This window comes from Chiloscyllium punctatum, chromosome 25 (genome assembly GCF_047496795.1).
Source record: "Chiloscyllium punctatum isolate Juve2018m chromosome 25, sChiPun1.3, whole genome shotgun sequence".
Taxonomy (NCBI): domain Eukaryota; kingdom Metazoa; phylum Chordata; class Chondrichthyes; order Orectolobiformes; family Hemiscylliidae; genus Chiloscyllium; species Chiloscyllium punctatum.
In genome coordinates this window covers 55,991,389-56,009,401 of record NC_092763.1, presented here as the reverse complement: position 1 = coordinate 56,009,401, position 18,013 = coordinate 55,991,389, and the positions used below count along the sequence as shown (strand labels likewise).

The window sequence follows — 18,013 nt, the reverse complement described above, 5'->3', positions numbered from 1 at the left end:
AACTAGTCCCACCTGCTTACACTTGGCCCATATCCCTCCAAACATTTCTTACTCATGCACTTATCCAAATGACTTCTAAATATTGTAACTGTACCTGCATTCATCACTTCCTCTGGAAGTTTACACCACACAGAAACCACTGTGCAAAAGAAAAAAATTGCTCTTTGTCTTTTTTTAAAATCTTTCTGCTTTCTCCTTAAAAATGCACCCATAATCTTCAAATTCATTACCGTAGGGAAAGACACCTGCCTTTCACTTTCTCTATTCTCCTCATGATTTAATAAATGTCTATAACATCACACTCAGTATACATCCTGATGGAGTTTTGCACATTGGCAAGAAGAATAGAGGAGGTTTTAATTGGAGAAAGCTGCAGAAAAGAGGAATTTAGGAGTCCTCGTGCATAAGTCACAGAAAGCTGGCATGCAAGTTCAGATGGTAATTAGCAAGGCAAAAGGAATGTTAGAGTTTATTTTAATGGAATAGAGTATAAAAATAGGCAAGCATTGTTAAAACTATGCAAAGCACGACCTTTAGACACCACTTCTCAAAATCTATGAATATTTCCTTCCTTAATGAAGGAAAGATACAGTATAATTCAATTCAGCACAATATAGCACAGGAATAGGACCTTTCAGCCCACCCAGCCTGTGTCGATTTTGACTCCTATTCCTTCTTTGGACCCGTTGCTTATTTCACATGCATGGTTTCTATCCCGCTGATCTCCTCCCATTCATATGTCGATCATGATATGCATTTTCTGTTGCTAACCTGTCTGTTTCCACCACCTCCACTGGTGGTGTGTCCCATCCACCCTCGTGTGAAAAATTTTCCCCACACTTCTCCCCTAAACTTTCCCCCTCTCACCTTGAACTTACACAGTCTTGTAGTTGACCCTTCTATCTGGCAAAAAGCATCTGACGATCTATCCTACCTATGCTTCATAAGTTTGTCGACCTCGATCAGGTCACCCGCCAGCCTCTGTTTTTCTATGGAAACAGTCTCAGTTTATCCAATCTCATAATAAAACCCTCTAGACAAGGCACTGTCCTAGTAACCTTCTCTGCACCCTCTCCAAAATGTCCACATCCTCGTGATAGTGTAGCGACCAGAACTAAATGCAGTATTTCAAACGTGGCTTAACTGAGGTTTAGTACAGCTGTCACATAAATTACTAACTTCTAGACCCAGTGTCCCTTTTATGCCGCCTTGGCCAACTTATCCACCTCTGTGGCCACTTTGAGGAATCTGTGGGCCTGTAAGCCCAGATCCCTTTGTATGTCAGTGCTCCTTATTGTTCTGCCAGTTATTGTATAATATGCACCTGAATTTGACTTCCAAAATTCACTGCTTCACATTTGTCCAGATTAAATTTATTCAGCCATATTTCTGCCTAAATCTGCAATCTGTCTACATTCCACTGTATCCTTTGACAGTCCTCTTCAGTATCTGAAAGCCTGCCAATTTTGGGGTCATCCACAAATTTACTAATATGCTTGCACTGAAGACCTTTCCAGAGAAGTTTCACAAGGCTGACACCAGATGTAGAGGAGCTGCCTTCAGAGAACTGGTTGAATCGATTGAACCTCCACTCCTTGGAGTTTAGAAGAATAAGAAGTCATTTATTAAGAGATTACGAAGATTCTTATGGGACTTAACAGAGTATTTGAAGAGAGGTTAGTCCAAAGATGTGCAGGTTAGGTGAATTGGCCATGCTAAATTGCCCGTAGTCTTTAGGGATGTGGAGAGTACTCGGGTAGGGGTCTTGGTAGATTACTGTTCGAAGGGTTGGTGTGGAAATTTTGGGCTGAATGGCCTGTTTCCACATCATAGGGATTCTGTTGTTTCTCCACCTGGGACAGTGTAGGTCAGAAGGTGTAATCTGAATAAAGAGTTGTCCATTTGAGACAGAGATGAGGAATTCCTTCTCTTAGAGGGCAGTGACTCTAGAATTTGTAACCCAGGGCTGTAGGGTCTAGGTCGTTGAGTGTATTCAAGGCTGTAAGAGAGACGCGTTTATCATTAAGGGAATCAAGTACGATGTGGAAAATGCAGGAAAATGAAGTTCAGGATTAGCAGATCAGCCAAAATGATGTTGAATGGTAAAGCAGACTTGATTGGTTGAATGTGGAAGAGCACAGCCGGTCAGGCAGTATCAGAGGAGCAGGAGAATCGATGTTTCGGGCATAAGCCCTTTATTAGTAATGGTCTACTTCTGCTCCTATATCTTGTGGCTACTTTCGATGCAAGGAGAATTAAGAAGTCTTTCACATAGCAAATTATTGGTAATTGGAATAGATCTATCCTGTAAAGTACGCAAATTGGCTTTTGTGGCAATCAATGCTGTTAATAGACCAAAACCCTGATAGTTGGAAGCTCCAAAAATGCCAACGTTAGTTAATGAAAGCCAGTTTTCTGTGCCATAATCATTATTTATGTTGAGTAATTAAAACTTGCTTTGTAATTTTGTCTTTTTTGACATGGATGATAAAAATACTCTCCGCACTGTGCCAAAGCACAAAGGTTTTCTGTAACTTAGTTCACTGTAGTAGTTACATTCGTGATACACTCAATTATTGTGCAGAGTATCTGGCAGTTTGTTGAAGTTTGTTTTTAATTGTTTCTGGGGGTGTGTGCGTGTATCAAGGCTGGCATTTACTGCCCATCCCGAATTACCCTTGGGATGACAATGTGGTTGTGATGGAGCTGCCTTTCTTGAACTTGTTGGTGTATCTGCTGCTGTTAGGCACTCTTTTTGACTTTGTCAGTGGTTTTGATCCAACGAAGGCCTTCATTTTAAAGGACATTTTTGAGTTAACCACATAGTTGTTGGTCTGGAATCTCACAGAAGCCAGACCAAGTAGATTTTCTTCCCTGGAGCATAATCATAAAGCTGATAACATTTTTACAGCAATCTATATTGGATTCATGGTCATCATTACATCAGCTTTTGATTCCAGATTTATGAATTAAATTTGAATTTCAACATCATAGAATTTGAACACCTAACTCACAGCATTATTCTGGGCCTCAAGATTACTAATACAATGAATTTGCTGTTCTCCACTACCTACCCAGCTCGTGACAATGTCAGACACGCAAATATGTGAAGGAGACATACTTCAAACAATGAAAAGGTTTGGTGATAAATCAAAAACTCAGCATTTTGATGCATTTAAACCATGTCCTGAAATGTATTCTTTTACTGCTCTGCTATGCTTTGGATGCAGATAATTTGTCTGTTCCCATGGCTGCAAGAAATGCTGTGCCTTTATTGGGATTTCACTTTTCAAGTCAGCTGTGTCCTGTACAGAACGTAACCTTCGTTTCTTTCAAGTACTTGTAAATCTTGTTCCTTTTGTTTGCTACAGCTGTTGGCAATTGTGCCATAATAGCCTTTAACTTTTTTTTTGCGTGGATTAAAAGGTACTTAATCCTTTATCTTGAATTATTGAACAATATGTCTTGTATCTTACGCCAGATAATATATATTACAAGCACATGAATAGGATCAGACATCAGCTATTTGGCCCTTCAAACCTGTTCCAGTCATTAAATAAGATCATAATTGATAATCTATTTAGCTCATAATCCAGTGCCCTCTTCAATGCTTATTTGAACCTGCCTCCAACATAATTCGAGACGGTGCATTCCAAATGCTAACTACTCGCTGTCTGGAAAATGATTCTAGTCACCTGGCATTTGCTGCTTTCGCAAAATTCTTTAAAACTATGCGACTTGGTTCTTAAACCTTATGAGTGGAACAAGTTTCTTTCTACCCACAATGTCAAAGCTCCTTATGATTTTGAAAACTTCCATCAAATTACCTTACCTTCTCAGATATCCCAACCCAATCTAGTCCCACCTGCCAGCACCTGGCCCATATTCCTCCAAACCCTTCCTATTCATTTACCCATCCAAATGCCTCTTAAATGCTCTACAACTCTCTCTCTCCAAGTAAAACAGTCACAACTCTCCAAATAGAGTCAAAGCGAAGTACAACATGAGAACAGACCTTTTGGTGCAACTTGTCCATGCTGACCAGATATCCTAACCTAATCTATTCCCATTTGCTAGCACTTGGCTCATATCCCTGTCAACCCTTCCGATTCATATACCTATCCAGGAGCCTCTTAAATGTTGTAATCGTATGAGCCTCCAGCACTTCCTCTGGCAGCTCATTCCATACATGCATTATCCTCTGTGTGAAAAAGTTGCCCCTTTCATATCTATCCACCCCCTCACCCTAAACCTATACCATCTAGTTCTGGACTTCCTCCCTTGTTCCCCTTTTGTCCTTTAATATATTTATAAATTCCCTTTGGGTTCTGCTTAGCTGTATTTGCCAAAGCTATTTCATGTCTACTTTTTGCCCTCCTGATTTCCCTCTTAGGTATGCTCCCACTGCCTTTATACTCTTCAATCTCTGCTTCTATACTGTTAGGTTCTTTTCCTGAGGTTTTGCACAGGATGCAATTCGCGCACACCAACTTCTGCAAACAGTTAATGTTTATTAAAACTTGTATAAGCTAGGTGACTCCACAACCCTCCTTGCAGGCGTGCGAGGTTGAGTCAAAAGAGGCCCTGAACAAAGAAATTGCATCCCCTTTATACAAGTCAGTTGGCAATACTACAGGTGCTCTGGCCACTCCCCCACAGTCGCATGCCACTCAAGACAACCCCCAGTTACTCACCGTCAAAGGCTCCCCCAGGTGCAATGGTAGGATGAGATCATCCTGTGAGATAATGCTAATGCTCTAATCCTGGGGAATTATTATGCAGATGACTTCCTGACTCAGTGATACCCCAAGACAATGCAGGTGCGACATATCTACTTTCAGGGGCTGACTTATGGAAGCTTCTCTGAATGGAAGAGATTGAATAATAGTTTAATTTGATAATCGTAAAGGAGTAGTAACAAATGACTGCCTAATTGGGCTGGGGGTCATTCGCATTTTTGCCTGACTGTTGTCCCCACCCACTTGCAAAAATGTTCACTAAGTATAGATTAACCCTTTAATATTGCATTAATATCCAGAGAAATAGTCCCATTTAATCTTTTAACATTCCAATGCCTGACACATGATTCCTTCTTTTTCTTAACCAAAACCTCAATTTCTCTCGTCATCCAGTATTCTCTACACCTACCAGCCATTCCTTTCACCCTAACAGGAATATACTGTGTCTGGACTCTCGTTAGCTCATTTTTGGCAGTTTCCCAATTTTCTAGTTGTCCCTTTACCTGAGAACCCTTTACCTCTGTCCCCAATCAGCTCTTGAAAGTTTTTGCCTAATACTATCAAAATTAGACTTCCTTCAATTTAGAATTTAAACTTTTAAGTCTGGTCTATTCCTTTCCATCACTCTTTTAATACTAATAGAATTATGGTCGCTGGCCCCAAAGTGCTCCCCCACTGGCACTTCAGTCACCTGCCCTGCCTTATTTCCCAAGAGTAGGTCAAGTTTTGTATCTTCTCTAATGGACGCATCCACATGCTGAATCAGAAAAAAAAATTATACACACTTACCAAATTCCTCTCCATCTAAACCCTTAACACTATGGCAGTCCCAGTCTATGTTTGGAAAGTTAAAATCCCCTACCATAACCACCCTATTATTCTTACAGATAACTGAAATCTCCTGACAGATTTGTTTCTCAATTTCCCTCTGACTATTAGGGGGTCGATAATAGAACCCAAATGGGTGATCATTCTGTTTTTATTTCTCAGTTCCACCCAAATAAGTTCCCTGGATGTATTCCCAGGAATACCATCCCTAAGTACAGCCATAATGCTATCCCTTCTCAAAAACGCCACTCCCCCTCTTCTCTTGTACCCTTTTCTATGCTTCCGATAGCGTTTATATTGTGGAACTGTCAGTCTTGGAACTGAAACTGCCAGTCCTGTCCATCCCTGAGCCACCTTTTTGTAATTGTTATGATATCCCAGTTCCATGTTTCTAACCATGCTGTGAGCTAATCTGCCTTCCTTGTTTGGCCTGTTGCAATGAAGTAAATGCATTTTAATTTGTCAGTCCTACCTTGATCTCTGCTTTGTTCCTTCCTGTTCCGCGTGTTTGAATCGCTCCTTTTCTCAACTCTACCAGTCTCAGATTGCTTTCTTTCTCCCTGGGTCCCACCTTACTGGTTTAAATCCTCACGAGCATCTCCAGCAAATCTCCTTGCCAGTATATTAGTCCTCTTCCAATTCAGATGCAACTGTCCTCCTTGTACAGGTGACTTCTACCTCAGAAGAAATTCCAATGATCCAAAAATGTGATTCCTTCTCCACCGCACCAGCTCCTTAGCCACGCATTCATCTGCTCTATCTTCCTATTCCTACCCTCACTGATTTGTAGCACTGGGAGTAATCCAGATATTACTACCCTCCAGGACCTCCTTTTTAAATTCCTGCCTAACTTTTTATAGTGTCCCTTCAGAACCTCAGCCTTTTCATTTCCTTTGTCATTGGTTCCAATGTGTACAATCCTGCTGGTCCCTCTCCCCTTTCTGCCCCCTCTCCGAGAAATCTTGGATCCTGGCACCAGGGAGGCAACACCCCATTCTGATTTTTTGCTGCCGGCTGCAGAAGCATCTCTCTGTGCCTCTGACTCCAGTCCCTTATCACATTCGATTGCTTGGAATCTGATGCACCCCTCATTAAACCAGAGCCTGTTTCGATATCAGAAACCTGGCTGTTCATGCTGCGTTCTCCTGAGAGTCCATCATTCCCTACGTTTTCCAAGACAGCATACTTGTTTGAAATGGGGATAGCCACAAAAGACTCTCTTACCTTTCCTGGAGTTAACCCATCTATCTGACTGTATATCTGTCTTTCCTCATAGTTGAAGTATCTCACCCCGGAACCATTCTCAAACCTTTTCTGTACTTTTCTACAATCCATTCACGTCCTCTTATGTCCAGAGCTGTATGATGTACTCCAGCTGAGTTCTAACCAGTGTGCTATATTATTTATCTTAACCTCCCTGCTGTTGTACTCTGTGTTCCTATTTAAGAAACCTAGAATACTGTATGCTTTATTCACAGCTCTTTTTATCTGAGTTATGTATATAAATGTCCCCAGGTATCTGTGCTCCTATGCACCCTTCAGAATTGTGCTATTTATACAGTCTCTCCAAGATCTCCGGACGAAAATACAGCATTTCATACTTCCCTACAATTTACTTCATCAGCTGCCTATCAGTCCACTCTGCCATTTTGTCAATGTAGTAATCAAATTCTGAACTGTACTCAGTTTACAATTCTGCCAAGTTCTGTGTTGTTTTGAAACTTTGAGGTTGTCCCCGCTCATGCAAATGTAGATTTAACATTTGCCTGTGCCTTCCATTGCAGCAGGTCCCATTTCCCATACAACCTCCTGTTTTCTTTCTGGAAATTTAACAAGTTTGTGTTGTTAATTGTCTGTATGTTTGTCTCCTTATCTGAAGAAGGATGTTTTGGCTATGGAGAGAGTACAACAAAGTTTACGAGTGATTGCTGGAATGGCAGTGTTGCGGTATGAAGTGAGACTGGATCAGTTAGGACAATATTCACTGGAGTAGAAGAATTAGAGAGTTTCTCATAGAAACCTGCAAAATATTAACAGGATGAGATGGGGGTAGATGCAGGATAGATGCTTCTCATGACAGGTTAGTCCAGAACCAGGAGTCTTAGTTTAGGATGCATGGTAGGTCATTTAAGACTGCGATGAGGGAAACTTTCTTCACCCAGAGAGTAGTAAACCTGTGGAATTCTCTGCCACAGAAAGTAATTGGAAGCCAAAGCATTGAATGTTTTCAAGAAGGAGTTAGAAAAAGTTTAGAGCTGAAGAGATCAAAAGATATGGGAGAAAGTGGGAACAGGGTACTGAGTTGAATGATCAACCATGATCGTATTGAATGGCGGAGCAGGCTCAAAAGACTGAGTGGTTTTCTACTTTTATTTTCTGTGTTCTGTGAATAAAACACTTAAGAAATGACCTCAAGTGAATCTCAGGTGCAGAATGTTTTGTTTTAGAGTTTCTGATCTGTGGATTGTTGTCCTATTTTATTTAATTACACATTATACACAGCATTCATCTTTATTAAGTGTTCAATTGTATATATATCATGCTCTTGCACAATCAAACGTTTTCTTATTGATGACGTGTTTTGCTGATTTGTTTTTAGTTTTTTATGTTGCCACTTTTTAATTGGCAAACTCTTGCTTGTAAGGATCAACTCAATTCTAATCATCAATTTAAATTCCTCCACAGGGAGACTGAAACACCTTTCTCCTCTGATACTGATTTTGAAGACTTTGATGGAAAATCTTACAATCTGACAAAGGTAGAATGCACTAATTTTTTTTTTCAATTTGTAAACTAGATTTTATGTGAAACTTTGGAATAAAATGTGCATGATGCCGTATCCTGTCCTTTTAAAGATGCTGTAGGCATCTTTTGCTTGTGTAAAGCTGTTTGCTCTGGCATTAGTGATACATATATTTTTGATCCCATGAACAAAATAGAGCTGATGTTATGATAGAAAATTGTTGAACTTTGTGCTGAGTCTGGAAAGCTATAAAGTGTCCAGTTTTAAGGTGATTGTATCTGGAGCGTTTCGCTGTAGCAGTCTTCAGAAGTCTGGTACCAGGTATGGATGAACGATCTGATGAGGAGTGATTGTATTGGCTGGGTCTGTACTTGTTTACGTTTCGACGAATTAGAGGTAACCTTACTGAAACACAAAAGATTCTGAAGGGACTTGGCAGGGTAGATGTGGAAAGGTTGCGCCTCCTTTTGGGATAGTCTCTGACCAGTCCACGTAATCTCAGATCTCTGCGGTCACATATTTAAGGTGAAGATGAGGAGGGCTTTCTTCTCTAAGGGCTGTGGATTTGTTTGCAAAAGAGGGTGCTTGAGGTGAAGCTAACAGTGGGCTGAATGGATTATTTCTGCTCTAATAGTAATGTGGTTTAATTAAGTTGGGCAGCAGTCATCTCTGCTGAACATATCTCCATGGTTGAGTATCTTGTGCCTAGATTAGAGTGGTGCTGGAAAAACACAGCAGTTCAGGCAGCATCCGAGGAGCTGTAACATCGACGTTTTGGGCAAAAGTCCTCTTGTGCCTAGCCTGTTAATAGATGTGCTCACTCCACAACATCAGAACTCTTTGCAGGAGTACTCTTTGGAATTTAGGTGCACCCACAGTGTTTTAGGAAGGGAGTTCCAGGATTTTGAGCCAGCAGTAGTGAACGAATTTTATTTTCTATTCATTTGTGGGATGCAGGCACTGTTGGCTGGGCGAAGATTTATTTGCTATCTCTAGTTGCCTTTGAGAAGATGATGGTGAGCTCCTTTTCAACCGCTGCAACCTAAGTGCTGTCGGTTTGTTAGGGAATTCCATGCTTTTGATCCAGCGACAGTGAAGGAAGCGTGATGAATTTCCAATTCAAGGTCGTGAGTGGCTTGGAGAGCAACTTGCAGGTGGTAAATGGAGTTCCACATATATGCTGTCCCAGATGAAATTGGTTGTGGATTTGGAAGAAACTGTGTCAGGACATTTGGTGAATTTCTGTCGTGCAATATATTTCCAAGTCAGGATGATATATGGCATAGAGGTGATCTTGCAGATATTGTAGGGGATTTTGCAGATGTTACCACCCTTGTCATTCTTGTTGGTCAAGGTCACTGTTTTGGATGATTCTGTCAAAGGAGCCTGGGTCAGTTGCTGCAGTGCAGCTTGTGCATGTTACGTAGTATTGTCACTGTGCATCATTGATGGATGGAATGAATGTTAAAGATAGTGGATATGGTTCCAATCAAGTAGCAAACTTTGTCCTGCAGTGTATTGACTTTCTTGAGTTTTGTTGGAGCTGGACCCACTTATACAGGTGGAAAGTATTCCATTATACTTCTGACTTGTGCCTTGAAGATGGTGGACAAGTTTTGAGGAAGTTAGAGGTGAGTTACTCACTATAGAATTCCTACTCTTTGACCTGCTGTTGTAGCCACAATATTTGTATGGCTGGTTTAATTCCGTTTCCTCGGCATTATCACTGACGAGAATTTGATATTGGGTATTCAGTGGCAGTAGTGCCATTGAATGTTAAGGGGGCAATAGTTAGGTTCTCTTTTTATTGGAGATGACCATTGCTTGGTACTTGTTGGGCAAATATGATGGTGGGGTATTTCACTTATTCTAATGTACACTGGGGCAGTGATAGTGCAAGGGGCAAAAAGGTTTGAAGTATGTTGAGGAACGTTTCCTAGATCTTTATCTTTCTAATCCAGTGAGGGAGGAGGTACTGCTGAATCTGGTTCTGGAACATGAGGTGGATCGTTTCTCAGTTGGAAACATTTAGAGGGCAACAATATCCAGGCTACTATGCTAAGATTTGGCTTAACAATGGAAAAGGACACGATGCAATCCAGACTAAGAATATTTAATTCAGGGAAGACAAATTTTGCTGAGAACACATCTGACTCTGGTAAATTGTTATCAAGCAGAGTGAGTAAAACTGTAACAAGACAATGAGCTTCAATGAGCTGCCTTCAAAGAGAGGATTGCTCTTTGACACTTGGTAGGGAATGAATAGTAGGACAAACAAATCCAAAGCTCCCTGTTTATAGAGAGTGTGAGTGGAAAAAAACCAAAAATGGGCATTTGACAGTTGTCAGGTAGATAATTCAACTGAGGACCAGTCTGTAGGGGAATGAAAATAAAAAGAAAGAGCATAAAACTGAATCCAAAAGCTTCATCAAGGTATGCACATAGTAATCAGGTGGCAAAAGTAGGATTGGGGCAATGAGGGTCTAAAAATAACACACATGCTTGCAAGTAGAGGCATAGCTTGAGGTACCAAATGAGTATTTTGTATCTGCCTTTACCAAGGAAGAAATTGCAGACCAAGTCGTAGTGGAAGAAGAGGTCGTTGTGACACCTTATGACCTAAGAAGTCATTGAGATGTTGGATATGTTCTGAAGAAGGGTCACTGGATCCGAAACATTAACACTGATTCTTTGAAGTTTATGTCATATAATGACAGGGCAGATAAAAAGGTGTTGAACACACTTGCCTTCATTGCTCAGTCCTTGGAGTATAGGAGTTGGGAAGTCATGTTGAGGTTGTATAGTACATTGATGAGGCCTCTTCTGGAGTACTGTCTCCAGTTCTGGTTGTGTAGATAAAGGAAGGATATTATTAAGTTGGAGAGAGCACGGAAGAGATTAACTAGGATATTTGTGGGTATGGAAAGTTTGAGTTCTAAAAATAGGCTAGATAGGCCAGAACTTTTTTGACAGGAGTGTAGGACATTGAAAGGTGACCTTTATAAAAGTTTATAAAATCATGAAGGGTGTAGATAAGGTTGATTGTTTTCTTTTCCCGAGGATGAGGGATTTGAAGACTGTGGGACACGTTTTTAAGGTGAGAGAGGAAAAATTTTAAAAAGACATGAGCAAATCTTTTACACAGAGGGTGGTTCTTGTGTGGAATGAACTTCCTGAGAAAGTGGTGGATGAGGGCACAATTAGAATGTTTAAAGACATTTGAGTAGGTACATGAATAGATTAGGTTTGGAGGGATATGGGCCAGGAGCAGATAGATAGGCCAAGTTGAGTTTGGGATTATGTTTGGCATGGACTCGTTGGACCAAAGGGTCTTTTTCTGTGCTGAATGATTCTGACTCTAAGACTGTCTACAGATGACTCAGACCTGCTGAGATCATGTAATTTCTGTTTTTGTTTGACTTCTAGCATCTATCTAGCGTTCTTTTGGTTTTTTGTTTGATAGGGTAATTATGCTTAAATCACCCTGATAAATCACCAGGAATTGATTAATTATTTTTATGGATACTGAAAAATGTAAAGGTGTAAATTGCTGAGGAACAGACCAAATTTGTCAATCTTTGAGATCAAAGGCAGTGCCAGAATTGGAGGTGACTGCAAATGTTATACTCGTGTCCACAAAAATTGTCAAACTGAACCCAGCAAATGCAGTTCAGCTATTGTTATGGAAGCAGTGGAAAAGCTTTTAGAAAGCTTTGGACAAAATTAACAGCCACATGGACAGTACAGTAGTTAAGGAAGGCAGCACAGAGATACCAATAGAAAATCATGTTTGACTCCTCTTTGAAGAAGACCACTTGGTCAGGGTCATGTGGTTGATGGTTTTTTTGGTTGAAGAAGTATCATAAAACTCGCAAGTCAGCGAAGTTGAAGGCCATGAAATAGGACGATTGCAGCATGGGTATAAAGTTGGCTGAGTGACAGGAAACCAAGAATGTTTGTTTTCAAAATTGAGAGATTTGGGCAGGGTAGGTAATGAAAAACTGTTCCTATTGGCGAATCACGGATGGTGAGCCTAGACACTGAAAAGAACCACTGATGACAGTGCATAATTGGAATTGGAATGCTCTTTTCAGGGTCTGGTGGTAGCAGATTTACTTGAGGCCTTCCATAGGGAACTGGATAATTAGCTGAAGCAAAAATAGAAGAGTTACCAGGAAAAGGTGGGAAAGGCCAGAGAACTGTCACAGTCATGACTAGCTTTCTATGTTATAATCAGTCCAAGATTTTGTGAAATCTAAGTTGTAGCAACATGCAGAATTAAAATGACAAGAGATGAGTTTTTTTTATGGTGGACTGAATAAAGGTGTTCACACAGCCATCTCCCTGTCTGTTTCATCTCCCCAGTGTGGAGAAGCCCACATCATAAGCAGTGAATGAAGCTTATTAAGTTAACAGAATTATACGTTTCAGTTGCAGGAGTCTTTAGAGTTTTAGACAATGAGAAGGGGAGAGGCAACAGATGTTATACCTGCTGTCCTTGCATGGAAAGATGCTACAGAAAAGGGAGGGGACAAGGAGAGTTTCTATGATTGTGCCAAGATATTTAAGATGAAACAGTTCTTTCAGAATATTTAGTGTGAAGGGAAGGAGACATTTGGTTGGTGACAACGTTGACAGTGGTAGAAATGACAGATGATTCATTTGATAATGATGGTCATGGGTGAGAAAGTGAGAACAAGAGGCCTATATTGTGGGTTTTGGAGGGAGCGGAAGCACGGAGAGAAGAGGCACATGACCAAGAACAGACTTGGTTGAGGGCCCTGACAAACATGAGTGGGCTAGAAGTCGATTGAGAAACAAGGAAAACTTAACAGAAGCATTTATATGGTAGGTTTTATTTTCTGAACATGTGCAATTGAGAAAGAAAAACTGCGTGTACAGCATGGAGTTCTTGGAGCAATCTGGGCAGAAGAAAACATTGTCAAAGTACTTGTCGGAGTCAGTGAGCTTGTAGTAAATACAGGTTAGAACCTATCCCAGAGATGGGTCAAGGAAGAGACAGGAGGAGTCCAAGATGGACCATGGGAGTTGAGAGAAAAATGAAGGTTGGAAGATGTAAGTTTGCAGCTCAGTGCAAGGATGGGAAATGTCACTAATGTGGTCATCAATGTTATGGGAAAAGAGATGCTAGAGGAGGCCTAAGTAGGACTGGAGCGGACAAGATTCTACGTATTCCAAGCAAAACCAGAGCCATGAGGGTACTCATGGCAACTTTTTTTTTATTTCACTTCCCTATTTGTATTTTCCAGTGTACTTTTGTTTATGCAAAAGACACAGAAAAGCGTTGTGAAACTGGGAAAGCAATTTTATTGCATTCTGTAAATGTGATGACAATTTCCCCTGACCCTTGCGAACTGAACCGAAAGCACCCAAGTATCCAAAGTAATATAATTCTGAAAAATCTGCATTGTACTAATCCAAGGTCAACTTATCTTACTGATGTTTGGCATTCAAACTGAACTGAAGGGATATGGTTAAATCTCTGTGTAACTGCTATTTCACTTCCGACTTTGACGTTTGCATTCCACATCCCCCAAAAATAAAGGTCAATATTTCATTTTGTAGGTGTGCACAATTGCTGATTTATGTCCACGAACGCAAGACTTAGTTCACAGTCCCTTGTGTCTTACCAAGTAAACAAAAATTTCAGTTTATCTTTCTCACATCTAATGCACTTGACCCTTTGCTTCACTTCACTGAACTTCTTCCGTTCCATAGTTCTGCCTGTAATCTGTGTCCTTTAGTAGTATAAAGTACCAATTTAGAACTGACTGTGACTGCTTTGTGTCACTTGTAAATTTGAGTACTGAGCGTGTGAAGTGGTGATATTTTGCTGTCAGCGGCCAAGGATGGGAATCCTCTGTCAAAGCCTCGAAACGCAAACAGAACACTCAGGATATTGCCATAACCGACCTGTGTCCCATATTATGAAGTTGTTGTCTGTTCCAGAGGGCAATGATGTATGTTGACAATTTGCTGTTAACTGCTTCTCCCCAAATTTGGTCCACTGACTTATTTACATATTTGCAAACGCACTATTCCTTAATTCAAATCTCTCAGGATCAATACCCTGTGCTGGTTTTGTGCTGTATTCTATGAATGTTCAAAGTACAGATTTATACATATCTAGTTAGCAACGGCATAAATATCATGGATAAGAGATAGCTGATCTAACATCTCACCTATGATTATGTCACATGATTCAGAGGGCTGACTGGCTGACACCGAGAGAATGCAGTGCCTATGTTTTCAGGGAAAAGGTGGTAGGACAGAACTATAGTTAGCCTCCTACTGGGTTCAGAAGTGATAAATCAACAAGATACCTGATTGTCTTAAATACTGGAAAAATGTTACTGGAATTATGTCTGGATGAAAATGTGTCAACTTACAACATGGCTGAATACACTGAAATTTTGTTTGTGTGAATACCTATATGGGTTTATGTGACGGACATTGCGAGTTAAACAGGGCTAAATGAAGACCGAGTGATTCTCTCTCACCCACTGATGCCTCATCACAAAGAACAATTTTTGAGGAATTCTCGAAATAAATAAAAGATATTGAAACTCCTCATCATTGTGACATCAAAAATCATTTCATTGCTCAATGCTGGATTATTAATATGCCAAACAGATGAAGTTGCCACCCATAACGAAAATCTCTGCATAAGTTCCAACCAAAGAGTGCAGTTCGTGATGCTTTCATTCTACCCAGTTAGGAGTGCGTGCATTTTTTTAAAAATTAAGCAATGATGATCCCAGTAATAGCAACTTTACTTTGAATGATGCAACAAATTTTTACTACTGATTAGTGATGTGTTCGGGTGCAATGATAAGATTGCATTTCTTTCATGTGGTGATACTGTAAAATATATTGTTTTAAAATCTTTTCTATTTTTAGTCAAATAAAAAAGTAAAAAAAGTTTCTGGAGAGAAAGGAAAGAGTGGAAATGGTGGAAAATCTGCAACAGGCATGAACCGGATGAATGGACATCACCAACAGAATGGGGGAGTGGAAAACATGATGCTATTTGAGGTTGTGAAATTGGGCAAGAGTGCAATGCAGGTAAAGATTATTAGAATGAGTGGTCAAGAAAATAAATTGTTTTGCAGTGCAGGAGTAAGACTCTGTATAAATTTTATGGAACTGTCTCATATCTTGCATGCTGTCTAACATACTACTTGTTCTCAAAGTATCATTGTAAACCAAATGAGTAAGACAGCCATACGAAAGGAGTTGCAGCATGTGTCTGTTTTACTTGCCATTTTATGTACAAATACCAAACTGTAATGCTTTAAGGAGCTACAACTCGTTGGTTTTAATGAGCTACTTTAATTTCGATTTTTCTGTTCATTGCTGACAAGTTCATGACAATGAACACAGCAACCTTTCATTACAATAACGGTGACTTGTGGCATGAATTGATTCAGGCTCATCTGGCATTACTAGGCTGGCTTAATGCTAAAACTGATGACAGGCAAGGATAGGCTCACGTTCCACTTGTTGCAGGGTGCAGATATTCCCAAAAGGTCACTTCCTGTGCTCTTCCCTGCTTGTGCTGCGTTGGCTTCTCCCTTCCACATGCTGTCATACCACTCCTCCTCCTTTTGCTTTCCTATTATTCTATTCTTTCATCTCATCTCACCCCTACCAATCTTAGGTCTCACCTCTCAAATTTTTGCTTTTAGTAAGAATATCATGATTGCAAGGTATAAGCCAGTTCTATTTTAAACAGTACTTTTGTAGTCCTGATTGTTTGTTTGCTTTTCTTTTCTGCTTTGTAGACTGTTGTAGATGACTGGATTGAATCCTACAAGCATGACCGGGATACTGCACTTCTGGATCTTATAAATTTTTTTATTCAGTGTTCGGGCTGCAAAGGTAGGTTGTTGACCAAGTATTTCCAGTAACCTTGATAGTGTTGTGTCCCAGCCGCAATTCAGAGTATGTTGATAAAAGACATAAATTGTCAAATTTTTCATTTTGCACTAACTGCAAGACTCAGCAAGATAATTTGCAGAATTCCAATGAAAAGAAAACAATGTTTTAGTGATCTGAGAAGCCCGTGATGATTGGCTGGCAAATAAACTCTGGTCGACTGGTTTCCTGAAGAATGCACCAGTTTGATGCTTGGTTGCCAATCTTTTTTTAAAATCTGAGTCTATAAAGTATGGCACTGAAAAATGCACGGCAGGTCAGGTAGCATCTGAGGAGATATGTGACAGCTTGTGCTGTCAGATGTTTAAATAATGTGTTGGACATAAGGTATGATGTCCTTAACGGCCAAATTTGCTAAAATGTTCAGATTATGCTCCGAATTATGTTGACAAGCAATCTAAGACTGGTGGCCAGGCTCACATTGTGGGATGTTTGTATGCACCAGAATGAGAATTTTTTTCTCTCTTTTCCCTATTTTCTATGCTCTGTCTTGTATTCATTCATCAACTGTTCTTGATTGGCAGGTGTAGTAACTGCTGATATGTTCCGTCACATGCAAAATTCTGAGATAATTCGCAAGATGACAGAAGAATTTGACGAGGTAATTTTAAATAAAATTATTTTCAAAAAACAACTATTCGAAATACAAAATAAATACTGGAATCATCTCATGTTTGGTGACTTCTTGGGCTAAAGAAACAGAGTTAAATTTCAGGCTTTTGAATCTTCGACCTAAGCATGGCATCTTTATTTTTGTAATTTTTAATATGTATTTGGGATCTTGGGAAACATTATGAAAGAAGATGCAAGTGTAAAAGCTACAAGTTGCAGTCAGCATCTGTGGAGAGTGAAACAGGTTTTAGGTCGAAGAGTTTTCAAGCTGGATGATTTGTTCACTTAAGCTATTCCAGTAGTAAACTTCCATATTGTCTTAAGGTTTGAAAAATAGTTGGAAGCTTTCTTACAGAATTATAAGTAACCTAGTTCACTGCCAGTGTTACATCATGTGGAGAATGTTTAGTTTTTTTTGGTTCTGGTGAAGTTAAAATCAGATCAAGTTTTAAATTTTGATTCATGTTTGAAGTTATCGTTACAGTCTTAGCACTTTTAAATGAATGAAATTTGCAATCTGCTCGGTTTTATTTGTTTTCTAAAAGGTTGAAGTGGATTTCTGCTGTCACTGAAGTTTTTATTTGAACTAAGCACATAAAGCTAAAAGAAAAATAAAGCAATTCAAGTTTCACCACTTCAGTAGCATTGAATTATTCAGATTTTATTATTAATTAATTCTTGTCAATGATGCAATTATTTCCATTCTTTGAGTGATACAATCTCAGTGAATGCAGAAATGAGTACAAGATTGTCACTGAACAAAACATTTACTGAGGAACTGGCAACTGTTTGTGGAACTCCAAACCCAATGGGTGAATGAACATACAGACTAGAAAGCTTTAACAGAGACTGGTTATTGCTTGCCACAGCTTTACATCTTTTTTCTAAACAATCCCCAACACATATTGGCTGGCTCTTTATGTATACATCTAAGTAAGACATAATGAATTATTTTCAACCAACCAGTTTAGACATGTTATGGCACACCTCTAGTACTGGTGATACTTGAACCCAGACCTTCTGGGCCAAGGATAGGCCAATGTGCCACAGGAGTTCTTATACACACATCCTAAGTAGTTATTTTAATCAGTCTGTTCAGGCATGATCTGACAAGACTTTGGGGCAGGCGAGA

General features: G+C 39.8%; 1 protein-coding gene across 5 annotated transcripts in view; it reads left to right on the top strand.

Annotated features, from left to right (window-relative positions):
• stag2b (STAG2 cohesin complex component b) overlaps positions 1-18,013 on the top strand; it is a 182,015-nt gene that overhangs the window by 84,411 nt on the left and 79,591 nt on the right. For all 5 annotated transcript variants that reach the window (XM_072595302.1, XM_072595299.1, XM_072595301.1 and 2 more), the window contains 4 exons: positions 8,253-8,325; positions 15,232-15,396; positions 16,116-16,212; positions 16,794-16,870. In XM_072595302.1, the coding sequence (XP_072451403.1) occupies positions 8,253-8,325; positions 15,232-15,396; positions 16,116-16,212; positions 16,794-16,870 (412 nt within the window). The remainder of the gene's footprint in view (positions 1-8,252; positions 8,326-15,231; positions 15,397-16,115; positions 16,213-16,793; positions 16,871-18,013) is intronic.